We start from the raw sequence: 17752 nt of genomic DNA, 5'->3' as shown, positions 1-17752 counted from the left end.
AGAAGGCAAGGTTGAAGGAAAAAGCTTATGAGATCTGGAGGAGGAGGAGGAGGTTAGCAATAGCAGTAGCAATAGCAGTTAGACTTATATACCGCTTCATAGGGCTTTCAGCCCTCTCTAAGCGGTTTACAGAGTCAGCATATTGCCCCCACAGTCTGGGTCCTCATTTCACCCACCTCGGAAGGATGGAAGGCTGAGTCAACCTTGAGCCGGTGAGATTTGAACCGCCAAACTGCAGATAGCAGTCAGCTGAAGTGGCCTGCAGTGCTGCACCCTAACCACTGCGCCACCTCGGCTCTTGTAAAGGTTATAAAGGTTGAGGTACCACCAGCAGTCATTGTGGTTTGATACCTCCGAAGGATCCAGATTGAGAAGAATGGGCCAAGATTTCCACAGGGAGGGTCCATCCCTTGGAACTCAACCATGAAAATTGTGAATAATAATTGGAAAAAAATTTAAATGGTGAAAAAAGGGGGAAAAGTAAGTTAAACTTAGTCAAACTATCGTTAAATAAATGACTGATAATGATAATAATGTAATAATTTGTATTGATAGGATAAAAGGGAAATTGGATATACATTGTAAACAATGATTAAGAAAAGAGGTCTAAAATTTTTGTCATTAAACGTAATTAATTTTTTATTTTGAATGTGTTATATAATGTGGTTGGATGATATTGAAAATAGATAAGGGAATGCCACTATGTGGCTTTGTTTTAAATTTTAGAATGTTTGTTATAAAGGGACGTTAAAACAGCTATAGTCATATGAAGGATGAGGTATGATCATAGTTTATATACATACATATATATGGTTTAGGTTTTTAGGTTTAGGTTTTAATTTTATTTGTATGCCGCCCTTTTCCCTGAAGGGACTCAGGGCGGCTCACAACTCAAAAGGGAGGGGAAATACAAACAGAATAACAAAAACATAAAAAACCATACATAGTTAAAAGCACAACAATCATACCATTCGAGTGGGGCAGCGAGTCTTTAGCCCCAGGCCTGTCGGAACAGCCAGGTTTTAAGGGCTTTGCGGAAGGCCTGGAGGGTGGAGAGGGTACGAATCTCCATGGGGAGCTCGTTCCAGAGGGTCGGAGCAGCCACAGAGAAGGCCCTCCTCCGGGTAGTCGCCAGTCGACACTGGCCGGTGGATGGAATTCGGAGGAGTCCTAATCTGTGGGATCTAATTGGTCTAGTGGAGGTAATTGGCAGTAGGCGGTCTCTCAAGTACCCAGGTCCAATACCATGAAGGGCTTTGTAGGTGACAACTAGCACTAGAGGCAATAGAGCACAGGTTCGATTCCCAACAAGGGTGTGGCTAGCTGATGAGAGCTAAATAGCTTGAAATAGATCTATACTAGTCTCCCTTTATTTATTTATCAGCATAAATATAACAAAAAGGCAACAGTAAAAAATATTGGGTTTCTGTCTGGATGGTCTCTTGTGACGAGCCGAAGACAGAGAGTGGAAGTGTGACCTTCCTCTCATATTTGGGCATACCAGGGGTTGTGACTTTAAATATATATATATATACATACATACATACATACATACATACATACATACATACATACATATATATATATATATATATATATATATATATTAGATACCTTTCACCCTGGCTTGGCTGATAACGGATAAGAGCCTGTGGCCTAATGGCTAAGATGTCTGCCTAATATGTAATACAGCCCAGGTTCAAATCCCAGTAAGGGTATGGCTAGCTGATGAGAGCTAAATAGCTTGAAATAGATCTATACTAGTCTCCCTTTATTTATTTATCAGCACAAATACAACATATATACTTTTATGTATATGTATATACAGTATATACAGTATATACAGTATATACAGTATATACAGTATATACAGTATATACAGTATATACAGTATATACAGTATATACAGTATATACAGTATATACAGTATATACAGTATATACAGTATATACAGTATATACAGTATATACAGTATATACAGTATATACAGTATATACAGTATATACAGTATATACATTTAGCTTCTCATCCAAGAAGCTTCTGAGCTGAAGAAGCTTCTTGGATGACGAGCGAAACATCTTCAAACAAAAAACAGAAAATTTTTGAAAAAGCACTTTTGGGACAACCATGACCTGGATGACTGAGAATCTCCATAGGCACTCTTCTTGATTAGTTTCCACCCATTGCTTCTTGTTCTACCCTCAGGTGCCTTGGAGAATAGTTTGACTCCCTCTTCTGTGTGGTAACCCCTGAGATATTGGAAGACTGCTATCATGTCTCCCCTAGTCCTTCTTTCCATTAAACTAGACATACCCAGTTCCTGCAATCGTTCTTCATATGTTTTAGTCTCCAGTCCCCTAATCCTCTTTGTTGCTCTTCTCTGCACTCTTTCTAGAGTCTCCACATCTTTTTTGTATCATGGCACTCAAATTGGATGCAATATTCAAAGCATGGTCTAAATCAAGGCCACCAGAGAGGTCATCATGGTTTGATAACCCAGAAGAACCCAGGTTGAAGAGAACAGACCATGGTCTCCTCAGGAAGGGCCCATCTGTTGAAACTCAACCATGAAAATTATTAAGAATAGTCTTGGAGCAATTCTCTTCTCCCTTACCTGAACTTTCTGACTTCATAATCATGTTTGAAGGATGGAATGAGAACTAAGTTAATTAACAGTATATCTGTCTATCTATCATCCATCTATCTATCTATCTATCTATCTATCTTTCTTTCTTTCTTTCTTTCTTTCTTTCTTTCTATCTTATCTATCCATCCATCTATCTATCTATCTATCTATCTATCTATCTATCTATCTATCTATCATCTACCTACCTACCTACCAACCAACTTATCTGCCTACCTACCTACCTCTATCCATACATCCATCTGTATCTATCTATCTATCTATCTATCTATCTATCTATCTATCTATCTATCTATCTATCTATCTATCTATCTGTGCGTGTGTGTGTCTGTGTGTTCCAGCATATATGTGGAACACCTTGAGCAATTTCAACCAAACTGGAAAAATACTGTGGGGGTAAGACACCCCTAGCATCCCTTAGGATGTGTGTTCTGTTAAGATATAGCCTGTTGTGTTTTAAAATGGCATCTACTGTACTGCCACAAAATGGGTTCTACTGTACAGCGGAGTTGCCATGGTAACAGCTTCACAGTACTCCACAAGGGGGCTCCCTCTGGTAAGGGGGAAAAATCCAACATTAGAAATTACATTTGGTCCAGACATTTCTCCCCTATAAATAAATACCCGGGCAACGTGGGGTTATCAGCTAGTCAATCAATCAATAAATCAACAGAGGGATAGTATCAAGATCACAAGAAGTGATAGTACCGCTTTACACCGCACTGGTGACGCCACACTTGGAATATTGCATCCAGTTCTGGACATCACAATATGAAAAAGATGTTGAGACCCTAGAAAGAGTGCAGAGAAGAGCAACAAAGATGATGAAGGGCCTGGAGGCTAAACCTTATGATGATACTCTGAAGTAGGTATGTCTAGCCTAACAAGCAGGAGGACTAGGGGTGACGTGGTAACAGTCTTCTGGTACTTGTGACACTGTCACAGAGAAGAGAGAGTCAAGCTATTCTCCAAGGCACCTGAGGGTAGAACAAGAAGCGATGGGTGGAAACTAATCAAGGAGAGAAGCAACTTAGAACTGAGGAGAAATTTCCTGACAGTGAGGACAATTAATCAGTGGAACAGAAGTTGCCTCCAGAAGCTGTGAATGCTCCATCACTGGAGATTTTCAAAAACAGAGTGGACAACCCATTGGACTGCGATGGTGAAGGCTCCTGCCTGAGCAGGGGGCTGGACTGGAAGACCTCTGAGGTCCCTTCGAGAACTATGATTCAATGTCCTATATTTTAATAAAGCGAATACCCTGTATGTTCCTTAAACTGGTTGTTTTAATCATAAATTCCCTTTGCAGACCATGAAGGGGATCTGCGAAGTTGGGTAGGGGAAAAAAACTTTATATTCACTAACCTCTAACTGAAACTTATTTTACTTTACTTTTAACAGATTTAATGAATTAATAACGGCTCAACAGCTTCACTGAAACGGGTTAGGAGTCAGTTTGATCTAGTGGTTAAGAAACCAGGAGACAGTGAGTTCTAGTCCCACCTTAGCCATGAAAGCTGACTGGGTGACTTTGGGCCAATCACCAGGAGGCAGTGAGTTCTAGTCCCACCTCAGGCATGTAGTTATGGAGTGTCTCCGGTCATGTGTGATCACTACTTGAGACCTTCCCAGCTGGCTTCTGACAAGCCAAGTCAATAGGAAAAGATGGATTCTCTTAAAGACCATGTAATTTGCTCAACAACTGCAGTGATTCGTTTAACAACCATGTCAAAAATGTTGTAAAATCATGATGATTTGAATCCTATGTATAATTGTAAGCATTGACCATGTTATACTGGTAAGATTTTTATATGTTAAATGGACTAATGATGATGTAATGAATAATTGACACATATATGAATTGAAATGTTCAATAACTACTTGGATTAGCAATGGGAAACTATTTCTGGAGTTGAATATGCTACACTAAACGTATTGTATACTCTAAGGATGATTAATATTAGTGGTAACTTGAACACATAATGCTCAATGATAAGGATGTATTTAGTTATGTTTGATGGATAACCAGTGATCTTATTTTTAATTGTAAAAACTGATGCACAAAACTTTGTAACCAAACAACATGCTTGACGAAATTGAGGAAAGTTTTTTATATGTGTTGTTTTGTTTTTGTTGGTCTTAAAAATAAAAAAATAAAAAATTTTTAAAAAAATGTTGTAAAACCAGGCATGACTCACTTAGCAACCGCTTTGCTTGGCAATGAAAATTCTGCTCCCAACCGTGATCGTAAATTGAGGACTATCTGTATATCGGGGCGGAGGAGGTGGCAATTCAAGGACGGTCGTTCTACTTCGAAGTACAACTTACGACCACATTTGAGCTGAACATTTAAGTAGGTTTTGCCCGATTTTACGACCTTCCTTACCAAAGTTGTTAAGTGAATCCCTGCAGTCGGTACATCAGAAGCGCCGTTGCTAAGTGAATCCGGCTTCCCCGTTGACTTGGCTTGTCAGCAGGTCGCAAAAGGGGACTGTGTGACCCCGGGACACTGCAGCCGTCATAAATACAAGTCAGTTGGCAAGTGCCTGAATTTTGATCATGTGACTGCAGGGATGCTGCAAATGTTAAGTGTGAAAAAAGGTCACAAGTTTCTTTTTTCAGCACCGTCGTAAGGTCGAAGGGTCACTAAGCGAGAGGTTGTAAGAGGAGGACGACCTGTACCTTGGATTGCACTGTGTCCTGGCTGTAGAGGGAAGTCCCTTGAACCAAGATGTATTTTTTCTGCTTGCCCAGGATAAGTTCTCGCGTGGCACAGAGGGCTTGGAGGAAGTAGCTGATTCTCCCCACGCGGCTGGTGAAAGTGGACGGGATCCTTGGCGGTAAGACGAAGTCGAAATCAAACTTATGCACACCTGGGCCCAGCCAGTTATCTGCAAATCAAGAAGCAAAGCCAAAAACATCTCATTTTTCATCTACAGACCCCTCACATCCTGGACGTAAACGGTTTCAACGTCGACCCTCCAAATGGCGCTATAGGGCAGGGGTATCAAACTCAAAGCCCGCAAGCCGGAGGTGGTCGGATCCAGCTCGTGTGGCAGTTCTGCAAATGGTAAGGGACTGGCCTGCATCGCTTCGGCCACACCAGGGACGTAGGTAGTTGCTGCCAGACTCCAGAATCACATTGGATGACTCTGAGTCTGCTTAGTGCTAACTGCAGGGGGAGGTGAGAGAACTATGGGCCTCCTTTGCATAAGGAAATTTTTGCCTTTTAACCCTTGCTCAGAGTTAAGCAAGGGTTAAAAGGTGAAAAATTCCTTATGCAAAGGAGGCACGTGGTTCTCTGCCTCCTGATCTGGGAGCAGCAAATCGTGCCTAAGTTGCCTTTTTATTTAATTTTTTACATTTTCATCATGGCAGGCGGACAAGAGGAGAGTTGAAATCCCCTCTTTGAGAAGAGATGGGCAGCCCTCTCCCCCCCCACTGGGAGCCCCGTCCTGCTCCCCTCTCCCTTTCCTTCTCCTTCTCTCCCCTTTCTTTGCCGGCTGTCGCCTCGCTCCCCTGCCTCCTCCGTACCTGCTGCCATGTCCGATAGGCCAGGCGTCTCGCGTTTAAGTCCACCATAAACGCGAGATGCCTGGCCTGTTGGACACAGCGGTGGGGCTGGAGGAGGTGGGGGGCAAGGTGGCAGAGCACGGCAGCAGCAGGGACGTTCTTGCTGCTGTGTCCGACAGGCCAGGCATCTCGCGTTTATGTCCGCCATAATCGCGAGACGCCTGGCCTATTGGACACAGCGGTAGGGACGTTGCTTCTTGCCGCTGCCGTGCTCTTGCCTCACCAACCATAATCCTCACTGCACATCACTGGGCCACACCCACCCAATCCCGGCATCACACGTGCATCTCAGTGGTGGGATTCAAAACGTTTAGATCTGGTTCTGTGGGTGTGGCTTGGTGGGTGCGGCATGGCTTGGTGGGCGTGGCAGGGGAAGGTTAGTGCAAAATCCCCATTTCCTCCCGATCAGCTGGGACTCGGGAGGCAGAGAATAGATGGGGCGGGGCCAGCCACAGGTAGTAATTACCAGTTCTCCCTACTACTCAAAATTTCCGCTACCGGTTCTTGGGAACTGGTGAGAACCTGCTGAATACCACCTCTGGCGCGCATGCACACAGGAGGCAGCAGGCGCACACGCACAAAGGAAAGGCCCATGCCATCCCGCCAGGCACGTGTGCACATAGGAGACGGCCGGGATGGTGGAGACCGGGTCTGCGCACGCATGCACCCGCTGACTCTCCCCCCCCCCTCCCGCCACCACAAAGGACAACTAGAATGCTGATCCGGCCCACGAAGAGTTAGGGCATTGCACGCCAGAACAACTAGATGCAAGGATAGTTTCCATTCCTCCCCCACCATGCCATCACTCTGCTAAACAACTCGTTCTCACAACACCATCAAAATATCTAGGAAAGGCTGTACTACTAGGATTCTCCTCAGCTTTCCTATTACCTATTTCCTTGTCTCCTTATGAGTATGTTGCTTGTATCTTACGGTTTATATTATTTTATTTAGTATCCTAATGGGATTTATGTTGATTGCTTATTTAGTATCCTGTGACTATCACTGTGTTGTATATTATGATTCATGATGAATGTATCTTTACAGTGACTATGATTATGATTTTTCACTTATTGCTGGTAAGTACACTGAGAACTTAGGCACCGGAGGCAATTTCCTTGTTTGTTCAATCACACTTGGTCAATGAAGAATTGTATTGTATTGTGTTGTGTTGTGTTGTGTTGTGTTGTATCCTAGTCTTGTCTAGTCAAGTCTAGTCTATTTCTTATTCTCTTATCTTCTCTTTCCTCCTTTCCTTATTCCTCATTCCTTGTTCATTCCCTATTCTATTCTGTTCCATTCCATTCCATTCCTATTCCTATTCCTATTCCTATTTTATTCTTCATTCCAATATTCCATTCCATTCCTATTCCTATTCCTATTCCTATTCCTATTCTATTCTTCATTCCAATATTCCATTCCATTCCTATTCCTATTCCTATTCCTATTCTTCATTCCAATATTCCATTCCATTCCATTCCTATTCCTATTCCTATTCTATTCTATTCTTCATTCCAATATTCCATTCCTATTCCTATTCCTATTCCTATTCTATTCATTTCTGTTCTACTCTACTCTACTCTACTCTAAATTTTCCCCTTCTTTGCTTCTAGGCAAAGAAATTCACCAGGGTTCATCTTCCACCCACTTCCAGGGTGTGCCTTTGTCTTCTGAAAGATCTTCCTTAGGTGAGCTGCAATATTCAAATGAGGCTGGGACTCCTCGTTTTGCCAAGAAAGGGGGAAAAAAAACCCAGCTTTTTTAAAAAGGCAAAAGGTGAAATCAAAGGGACTTATTTTTTTTTTTTTAAAAAAGTCCCTTCTCGATAGGTGGGGTCTTAAATTCCCAACTAGGATTACTGGAATTAGAAGAAACGACGGCTGCGGTATACCTGGAAGGCAAGTTGTGGGAGAAATCTGGGCTAATATATTACATTTCCAAACCTTTGGCAGGAGAAAAAGGTAAATATTTTAATAAATTGCAGGCCCCGGAGAAGATTGCAATGATGGGTGGCGCCCCAGCGAAGAAGACACATACCAGGCAAGTTTACAGTATATAGCAGGAGATGTATAATTATCCCAATAATTCCTTAGGCTCCTAAACAACAGGAAATTATATAATGGAGGAGATAAGGAGACATTAAGGCTTATTTTTCATGAGTGGGTGTGGAGCAGCTTTGGGGAAAGATTAGGGACCAGTGGGGCAGGAGGCAGATCCTTCCCTGCCTGCGTGGGAGCCCAGAAGCAGCAGGAAAAGACAAACCCCTTTCTGAGCATATACAGGCAGTTCTTGACTTACGACAGTTCATTTAGTGACCATTCACATTTACAACGTCACTGAAAAAAAGGGATTTATGACTGTTTTTCACACGGATGACCTTTGAAGCACATGATAAAAATTGGTAATTGGTAACTAACTCCATTTTATTTTATTTATTAAAGTTTTTTTATTTTTATTTTTCAAAACAAACACAACACATAAAATCTTCCTTTTTACATACTGTAGAAAGTGTATCAGTTGGTTACAAAAGGCTTTCGTGCATCTCTTCCACAGTCATCAAGCATAATTTATAATAACTCAAGTATTTTAACTCAGATATTTATACATGTTACCGTCATCCCACCTCCATTTTCATTTGACTATAGTTGTTTAAACGTCCTTCATCATAAAATATACCAAGATTTAATACATAACCACATACTGGCATTTCATTTAATATTTCTAAAATCCTCCAATGACACTAAATCCTTATATCCTATTCTAGCTAAACATCCATAATATTTAATAACAAAGTTTTCTATCCTTCTTTCCAAATATTGTTTACAATTTGCATCTAATTTCCTTATGTTGTACCCATACATATATATACGTTATTATCATTATCCCTCCTTTATTTGACTATATCCTGCATCATATCATTTTCCCCCTAGTATTCAAGATTTAACTGAATCTAACTTAATTCTTCTTCATTATTATTGTTATTCGCAACAACAGAATTGTATCACAGCGGCCAGTTGTTTCGCTGGATTTGGCATTGGTTACTAGTCGGACCCCACCCAGGGGCCTAGGACGTTGTAACGTATTTTCGTAATATGCGTGCAGATCCAAGCAGTGCGGCTTTTTGCATTTGACTGATGGTGATTTTGTCAATTTTTAACTGTTTTAAATGTAATTCCAGTGCTTTTGGAATAGCACCCAGTGTGCCAATTACCACTGGAATTACCACTGCTGGTTTGTGCCATAATCGTTGAATTTCAATTTTTAAGTCCTGGTATCTTGCGATTTTTTCATGTTCCTTTTCAGCGACCCTGCTATCACCTGGTATTGCGATGTCTATGATTGTAACCTTATTTTTCTCAACCAGTGTGATGTCTTTATTATAATAATAATAATATATATATAATCCAAAAGGGTTTCTAACTGACTCCATTTTATGATGGTTGCAGTGTCCCGGGATCATGTGATCAACTTAACCACTGCAGTGATTCGCTTAATAACTGTGTCAAGAAAGGTCATAAAATAAAGCATATGTTGACTGAACAAATGTTTCACATAGCAGCAGAAATTTTGGGGCTCCATTGGGGTCATAAGTTGAGGACTACCTGTGTAAGACCATTCCGTGCACAGGTAATCCTCAACTTACAACCATTCGTGTAATGAACCTTTGAAGTTACGATGGCACTGGGGAAAAAATGACCGATGACCATCTTTTACACATAACGGCGGTTGCAGCATCCCGATGGATTTCAACTCCCAGAAGTCCCCAGCTAAGAGGGCCATTGCTGAGAATCCTGGGAGCTGAATCCACAAAGCTGGAAAGGGGGGAGGGGCAAGGCTTACAGGCCTGCCCCTCCTCAATAGATGGGAACAAAGAGAGGCTCCAACCCTTTGCTGCCACCTAATGGCCACCTTCAGGTTTGCAGTTGAAATCAGGAAGCCTTGGTGGGAAAATACTGGGGTTTGTTAAAAACATGATAAGTCCGTCCACACAACCCCTCCCAGAAAGAACCCCCCCCCCGTCATTCCAGCCCCCTTTCTGCTTAACTGCCTCGGGGCAATCCCAGTTAAGCAGCCTCACGTTCAATCTTGAATGTTTTCGTCTTGTAAACGTAGTCCGCCTTGTTGACGCAGGTGGCTCGCTGGCTGTAGTCCTTCTCCAAGTGGGCCTCTTCCGTCCACTCCAGGTAGCCTCTTCCAATGAGGTCAACCTTCAGCAGAGGGTCCACTAGGGTGCTGTGAAGACTGAGAATCAGCTGCCCCTCGACGGTCGAGCCTGCCAGGTAGACTTCCTTAGGTATCACTAGCTCAATAGATTTCACCACCGACATGGGTGGGCATTGAGCTCAGGAACCGGTCCCCTTCGAGGGGCCCTGAAGACGCAGAAGGTTTCTCTTGGAGAGGATGGGTCTTGAATGAAGAAGCTTTGTGACATCAGCTCATGATGCAGTGAAATTGGCTGCTGGACAGTTAAGAGACAGTCTAGATGGCAGGGAAATCCCTAAATATTTTGTGGAGATGGTCTCTTCCAGGAAGACCGGCCTGACCCTCAGTCTCTACCAATGGTGAGTCAAGCATCACAGTTCTGGAATGTTGTGCTGCTGGAGATCCACCTACAGATTGTTCCAGCACGCTCATGCGTCTCCTTTCTTAGCAATAGCAATAGCAGTTAGACTTATATACCGCTTCATAGGGCTTTCAGCCCTCTCTAAGCGGTTTACAGAGTCAGCATATCGCCCCCAACAGTCAGGGTGCTCATTTTACCCACCTCGGAAGGATGGAAGGCTGAGTCAACCTTGAGCCTGGTGAGATTTGAACCGCCGAACTGCAGATAACAGTCAGCTGAAGTAGCCTGCAGTACTGCACTCTACCCACTGCGCCACCTTGGCTCTTGAAACATGGATTCGCTTTTAATTAGTTGACCATGGTTACTTGAAAAAAAAAAAACCTATGGAATAACCAACAAATTTCCTGACCAAACAATTAATCAGTGGAACAGCTTGCCTCCAGAAATTGTAAATGCTCCATCACTGGAAGTTTTTAAAGAAGAGATTGGACAACCATTTCTCTGAAGTGGTGTAGGGCTTTCTGCCTAAGAAGCGGGTTGGACTAGAAGACCTCCAAGGTCCCTTCCAACTCAGAGGTGGCGCAGTGGGTAGAGTGCAGTACTGCAGGCCACTTCAGCTGACTGCTATCTGCAGTTCGGCAGTTCAAATCTCACTGGCTCAGGGTTGACTCAGCCTTCCATCCTTCCGAGGTGGGTAAAATGAGGACCCGGATTGTTGTTGGGGGCGATATGCTGACTCTGTAAACTGCTTAGAGAGGGCTGAAAGCCCTATGAAGCGGTATATAAGTCTAACTGCTATTGCTATTCTATTCTATTCCTATTCTATTCCTTTTCTATTCTGTAATTCCCTTCTTGTTTTCTCACCTCGTCTAATCTAAACCTTCCCTTGTTCGTTAGGTCTTGGAGAGGAGACCACTTAGAGATTCTAGACTGGGAAGTCTAAACAAGACCTGGAAGTTGGGAAGATCACATGAAGTGTTACGACCACTTTATAAGGCCTTGGTAAGACCACGCTTTGAATATTGCATCCAGTTTTGGTCACCATGATATAAAAAAGATGTGGAGACTCTAGAAAGAGTGCAGAGAAGAGCAACAAAGATGATGAGGGGACTGGAGACTAAAACATAGGAAGAACAGTTGCAGGAACTGGGTATGTCTAGTTTAATGAAAAGAAGGACCAGGGAAGACATGATAGCAGTCTTCCAATATCTCAGGGGCTGCCACAAAAACAAGAGGGTCAAACTATTCTCCAAAGCACCTGAGGGAAGGACAAGAAGCAATGGGTGGAAACTAAGCAAGTGGAGAAGCAATCTAGAAATGAGAAACTTCCTAACACTGACAACAAGTAACCATTGGAATGGATTGCTCCATTCCATAAAGATTCTACACAATCTTTCTACACAATCTTTAAAGAAAAGATTGTGTAGAACATCAGCACTCACCCACACTCCTACTGAAATATTTTGGGGAATATTAAAAAGGCAGGATAGAACATTTCCCTTAAAGGAGAAATGGTTTAAAAAAAAGGGGGGGGCAGAAACCAGCCAGCACCAGTCTCCCCCTCCCTAAGCAGAAACTGGGGTGGCCAGTTTTTAGAAATGCAGATTTGGTAATCCATTCAGAAAGATTGGGCCAGACAGAAACTCCAGATAAGCAATTAGGTTGATGAGATTAACTCAGGCAAGCATCTATCATACCCTGTTGAAAGAAATGTCCTTCTAGGTTCAGCTCCAAGTGGGGGGGGGGGGGAAGACACTGGAAACATGGAGGCTGCTTGGAAAGATGGTTTAATGGTGGACAGGACCACATGGCTTGGGTTCCTGAGCAGAAAAAGGGGATCAATACAATAATACATTCTTCTCTCCCTCCCTCCATCCTTCCTTCTGTCCATCAATCAATCAATCTACCCTTCCTTCCCTCCCTCCCTTTGTCCATACATGCATGAATGTATGCATCCATCCATTGACATGGCATAAGAAAGTAAATTACAATACAATAGCAGAGTTGGAAGGGACCTTGGAGGTCTTCTAGTCCAACCCCCTGCCTAGGCAGGAAACCCTATACTGTTTCAGACAAATGGCTATCCAACATCTTCTTAAAGACTTCCAGTGTTGGAGCATTCACAACTTCTGGAGGCAACTTCTGTTCCACTGATTAATTGTTCTAACTGTCAGGAAATTTCTCCTCAGTTCTAAGTTGCTTCTCTCCTTGATTAGTTTCCACCCATTGCTTCTTGTTCTACCCTCAGGTACCTTGGAAAATAGTTTGATTCCCTCTTCTTTGTGGCAACCCCTGAGATATTGGAAGACTGCTATCATGTCTCCCCTAATCCTTCTTTCTATTAAACTAGACATACCCAGTTCCTGCAACCGTTCCTCATATGTTTTATCCTCCAGTCCCCTCATCATCTTTGTTGTTCTTCTCTGCATTCTTTCCAGAGTCTCCACATCTTTTCTACATCGTGGTGACCAAAACTGAATGCGTATTCCAAGTGTGGCCTTACCAAAGCCTTATAAAGTTGTATTAACCCTTCATGTGATCTTGATTCTCTCCCTCTGTTGATGCAGCCTAGAACTGTGTTGGTTTTTTTGGCAGCTGCTGCACACGGCTGGCTCCTATTTAAATGATTGTCCACTAGGACTCCAAGATCCCTCTCACAGTTACTACTATTGAGCCAGGTACCACCTATACCATGGCACGACAAAACCGCGCTCGACTAAAGCACTCCCGATTAAACCGCGTCGCTGACGTCATCAACAGGGCGACAACAGCCAGCGCGGAGAAAGAAGGGCGCTTTAAATAGCGCTTTGAAAGCAAGCTGATTCAAGTTAAGGTAAGGGTTAGGTTTAGGGTTAGGTTTAGGGTTAGGTTTAGGGTTAGGTTAGGGTTAGGTTTAGGGTTAGGTTAAAGGTTAGGATTAGGTTTAGCGTTAGGTTAAGGGTTAGGTTTAGGGTTAGGTTTAGGATTAGGTTTAGGGGGGTTAGGTTTAGGGGTTAATTTTAGGTTTAGCGTTTACAGCGTGCTTTTTTCTCCGCACTGTTGTCGCGCTGTGATGACGTCAGCTACGCGGTTTCGTCGAGCGCCCTTTAGTCGAACGCGGTTTTGTGGTGGAACCCCACCTATACTGTACCTGTGGATTTCGTTTTTGTTGCCTAAATGTAGAACCTTACTCTTTTCACCATTGAATTTCATTTGATTAGATAGTGCCCAATGTTCAAGTTTCAATGTTTCCAGATGTTGGGTGAAGAAGAAAAGAGAGAGCGAGATGCTGAAAGTCCCTGATTTTATGCCCCCTCTGGGCTTTGAACCTGAGCTTGTATTCTGATTGGTTGTCAATCAATCATGTCCCATGGGGCCATGCAGGGGCAACTCTCTAGGTTGTGTTTTGAGTGCAAGTTTGGTTGAGCCTTGCTTCTTCCCAGGTGCCCTGTGGTGAGATGGATAAAGGGTAATACTATCATGCCTTAATCCCATCACCCTGGAGCTGAAGGGGGGAAGATCTTTGTTATGTAGAATAGAGTGGCTCAGCCCTTAATGGCCCATTGACAAAGGTGGGGGCTATTAAGAGTGAGTCTGTTTCCTACCTAAAAACATATTTCTCCATTTCTGATCCAGGGAAATGTAATATTCTGCCAAACAAAAGGGGGGCGGGCGTGAGTGGGGTCCCCGTCCCGCACCCCATTTTGGTCTGGAAGGCCTCCAGCACCAACCTGGAAGCCAAAAATGGGCAGGGGCAGGGCACATGAACGGGGGAATGCGGGGGAATGTCGTGCATATGAATGGGGAGTTGCACGAGGGGGCGGGTTGCACATGGGGTTGTGGATGTGTTGCATTAGAGCTGGGCAGGGTGTGTGCTCTTTCGGCACGCAACCACAAAAAGGTTAGGCATCGCTGAACTAGAGTTTCAGCATTTTAACACTAACCCAATTTAGCATACAGGAAGTCGTCACAATCTTTTTTTTTTAGTGACCAGCTGAAGTTGTGTTGACACTGGAGAGAGAGACTTATGACTGTTATTCTCAGTTCTGACCGTTCCAGGATCCCCATCCAAATTCAGATGCTTGGCAACTGACTCGTATTTATGACGGTTGCAGTGTTCCAGGGTCCCGTGAATTCCTTTTTACGACCTTCTGGTTCTTAAAATAAATTGTAACCCTTCCAGCCATGTGAAAAGTCATTTTTTTTTTTTTTTGGCAACCTGGCATCCTCAGATGTGTGCGATGACAAATTCCCCAATTCCCAGAGTGGCCATTGTGGATTATGGGACCTCATGCCCAAGATGCATGGGAAAAGGTGGCTTAACCACGCTTTAATTTTAATCTTTCATGAAGGATTAATTGTTAATTAACGTTTTAACGTTCTCTCTAGGCAGAGGAGAAGATGATGTCCAGGCAGGGATAATCTTGACAATGGCAGTGCTAAGACTTCCTGCTTTCCAAAGTGGCCAGAACAAGAGTGCCTCTGAGCATACCACGAGTTGACACTCCAAGAAACAAGAAGGATTTTATTTTTCAGAATGGAAAGACAAAGCGAGAACCTGACTGTCCAAAGATTTCAACCCAGCCCCCAAGAATACAACCTCAAAAAAATAAATAAAATAATAACAACAATAAGAATAATAAAAATATCAGCAAGACTTTTGCGCCTGCGCAGTCAGGAGCTACTCCTCAGGAACGCGGGAGGGAGACCAGGCCGATGAAGGACTTCCTTCCTCAAGCCACGCCCCTTTTCTCAGATTCCCGCCACCGCCGACCAATCAGGAGGCCTCGTTCGCCGCCGGGCGAATTTCCCCGCCAAACTCCAAAGCCGGGAGTTGTAAAAAAAAAAAAGCAGAGGGAGAAAAAGCAGGTTTTTCTCTTTTTTTGGCGCGGCTGCCGCGTTACCTGTTCTTCTGCAGCTCCGTTGCCTAGAAATCTCGGGCTCTTCTCGTGCAAAAAATAATAATTAAAAATAAAAATAAAAATCTCTTTGAAGTTTGCATTTGCCAAGACTGGAACCCGCCGATTGCAAGTTTTGCTCTTTTCTTTTGGTTTAAAAAAAAAGAAGAGGCGCCAACCTTTGGATCTGGGGGAAGAGGAGTAAGAAAGATCCGTTTGGGCACAGTGAGTATTTTCTAAAGTCCTTCCATGCTGCAAAGACAGAACCCAGAAGGCTTGCGGGATGAGGTTGGACTTAATCCCGGGTGTTTGCACGTGGGGATGGGGAATCTGGGTTCCTGGTGGTGGGAAAGGGTGTCTCCCACCCCCCTTTGCTCTTGGTCGTGCAGATGCCAAAATGCATTTTTTTAAAAAGGGCAAGGTCTGGGATACTGGGGTAATCAAACAAATGATAGATTTGCATTGCTAAAAGATTTGCAACTCCACAAACTGGAAATTTTTGTATGTATGGTATTTGACCAAGTCATTAATGGGCTCTGCATTATCTTTTTAAAAAAACATTTTATTTTATTACTTTATGTAATTATTTGTTTTATTTTTATTGTATTTATTTTCTTTATTCATTTTATTACTTTTTTATTTTTTTATTTAATTTTGTGAGGTCATGTTAGATATTATATTTTATATTATGATTTGATTTTTTCTTTTTTTTAATTCACTTTACATTTTACTTTTTATTTGTTTTCAATTATTCATTCTGTTCTTTTTATTTTATTTTACTTCCTTATTTTATTTTTCACATTTCCTTATTTTATTTTTCATTTCATTTTAATTTTTTCCCCATTCAATTCTTATAGCCGCCCAATTCAAGGGAGTGGCTTTGTGTGCGTGTGACTCTGGGTGGCTTACAATTCTAAAAAAAAGGGCCATGCAATTAAAACCATCGAAAAGACAAAATGATTAATTAAAAAAAAAACCATCTACACAAAATAAATTAGGATAAACGGGCAGCCGGGCTGACTGTATACCCCAAATACCATCCCAGTAGCTCCTTTGAAATTTCTCCCAAGGGGGAAGTAAAACCAAATTTTTACCCAACCCAGCTTGAGAACAAAATGAAACTTGGAAGGCCACGTGGGGTTGGCACACACGGTCTGCCCTGGATTTTTGTGGCGTAAGAAGGAAACAGCCGCCGGAGGCGTAGCCCGCCTTGTCCCTCTGCGTCATGTTCATCTGGTAATTATGGCCGCCACAAAGGGAATCAACGTGGGTGCCGCTGGCTTAGAACCGTCCTGGGAAATCTGCAGGAGACGGGACATCGAAGAGGCTGTTGGCCAGGAACGATGGAGTTGATGTCAGGTAGCATAATCACTTTGAAAGACTTGGAGGGGGATCTTAGAGGTCATCCAGCCTGACTCCCCCGCTCTCCTGCTCTGGGTACGATTCACTCAGGCCAGCTGACGGATGATTGGTGCAACCTTTAGGGAAGCATGCATTTAATAACCTCACGAGGCAGGCTGTTCCTTTGCAAGGAACGATGGAGTTGACATCAGGTAGCGTAATATTGCTTTGAAAAACTTGGAGTGGGGTCTTAGAGCTCATCCAGCCTGACCACCCACTACCCTGCTGAAGGTACGATCCACTCAGGCCATCTGATGGATGACTGGTGCAACCTTTAGGGAAACGCATTTAATAACATCACGTGGCAGGCTGTTGCATGGGCTGACTGCCTATAGACAGGCAGTCCTCGAATTATGACCCCAATTGAGGCCAAAATTTCCACTGTTGAGCAAGACAGTCGCTAAGGGAGTCTTGCCCCACTTTATGACCTTTCTTAGCCCTGGTTGCTAAGCGAATCACTGCAGTTTTTGAATTGGTAACGTGGTTGTTAAGTGAATCTGTCTTACCTCTTTGCTTGTCAGAAAGTCGTAAAAGGGGATCATGTGACCCCGGGATGCTACAACCCTCATACATACATACCAGTTGCCAAGCATTCAAATTTTGATCATGTGACCGCGGGGATTGTTGCATGCGATGATCGTAGTTTGAACAGTGGTCAAGTCCCTTTTTTCAGCACCGTTGTAACTTTGAGCC

General features: G+C 43.1%; 2 protein-coding genes and 1 long non-coding RNA gene across 5 annotated transcripts in view; 2 read left to right on the top strand and 1 right to left on the bottom strand.

The window, feature by feature from the left end:
• Positions 1-5272: 5272 nt before the first annotated feature.
• ARRDC5 (arrestin domain containing 5) lies at positions 5273-10887 on the bottom strand. The gene is made up of 2 exons (XM_032229530.1): positions 10296-10887; positions 5273-5535 (listed from the first exon to the last, which is right to left on the bottom strand). Exons 1-2 carry the CDS (start codon positions 10543-10545, stop codon positions 5291-5293), a joined length of 495 nt encoding a protein of 164 aa, XP_032085421.1. The 5' UTR covers positions 10546-10887; the 3' UTR covers positions 5273-5290.
• Positions 5401-8680, top strand: LOC116516930. 2 transcript variants are annotated; one of them, XR_004256410.1, is made up of 4 exons: positions 5401-5484; positions 5584-5714; positions 7831-7905; positions 8047-8680. It is a non-coding gene; the product is annotated as an uncharacterized LOC116516930 (long non-coding RNA). The 2 variants fall into 2 exon arrangements; XR_004256408.1 differs by having other exon boundaries at positions 8033-8680.
• The window catches only part of UHRF1 (ubiquitin like with PHD and ring finger domains 1), a 39699-nt gene continuing 32368 nt past the window's right edge, over positions 10422-17752 (top strand). The window contains exons 1-2 of one of the 2 annotated variants that reach the window (XM_032229420.1): positions 10422-10497; positions 15150-15883. The gene's annotated coding sequence lies outside the window, so the exon portion shown is untranslated. Of the gene's footprint in view, positions 10498-14611; positions 15884-17752 lie in introns of those variants that run through there. The other variant, XM_032229387.1, reaches the window with a different exon arrangement.

The sequence above is a fragment of the Thamnophis elegans genome, chromosome 1 (genome assembly GCF_009769535.1).
Source record: "Thamnophis elegans isolate rThaEle1 chromosome 1, rThaEle1.pri, whole genome shotgun sequence".
Classification (NCBI taxonomy): domain Eukaryota; kingdom Metazoa; phylum Chordata; class Lepidosauria; order Squamata; family Colubridae; genus Thamnophis; species Thamnophis elegans.
The sequence above is the reverse complement of the archived record's forward strand: the minus strand, read 5'-3'. Positions and strand labels throughout refer to the sequence as shown.

What these genes read in the sequence shown, in the direction of transcription:
- ARRDC5 (XM_032229530.1), bottom strand. Translation starts at nt 10,545, where the DNA reads ATGTCGGTGGTGAAATCTATTGAGCTAGTGATACCTAAGGAAGTCTAC. An exon ending in GAAAACATTCAAGATTGAAC is followed by an intron (nt 5,536 to 10,295) that starts GTGAGGCTGCTT and finishes CTTGATTTGCAG; the next exon opens with ATAACTGGCTGGGCCCAGGT.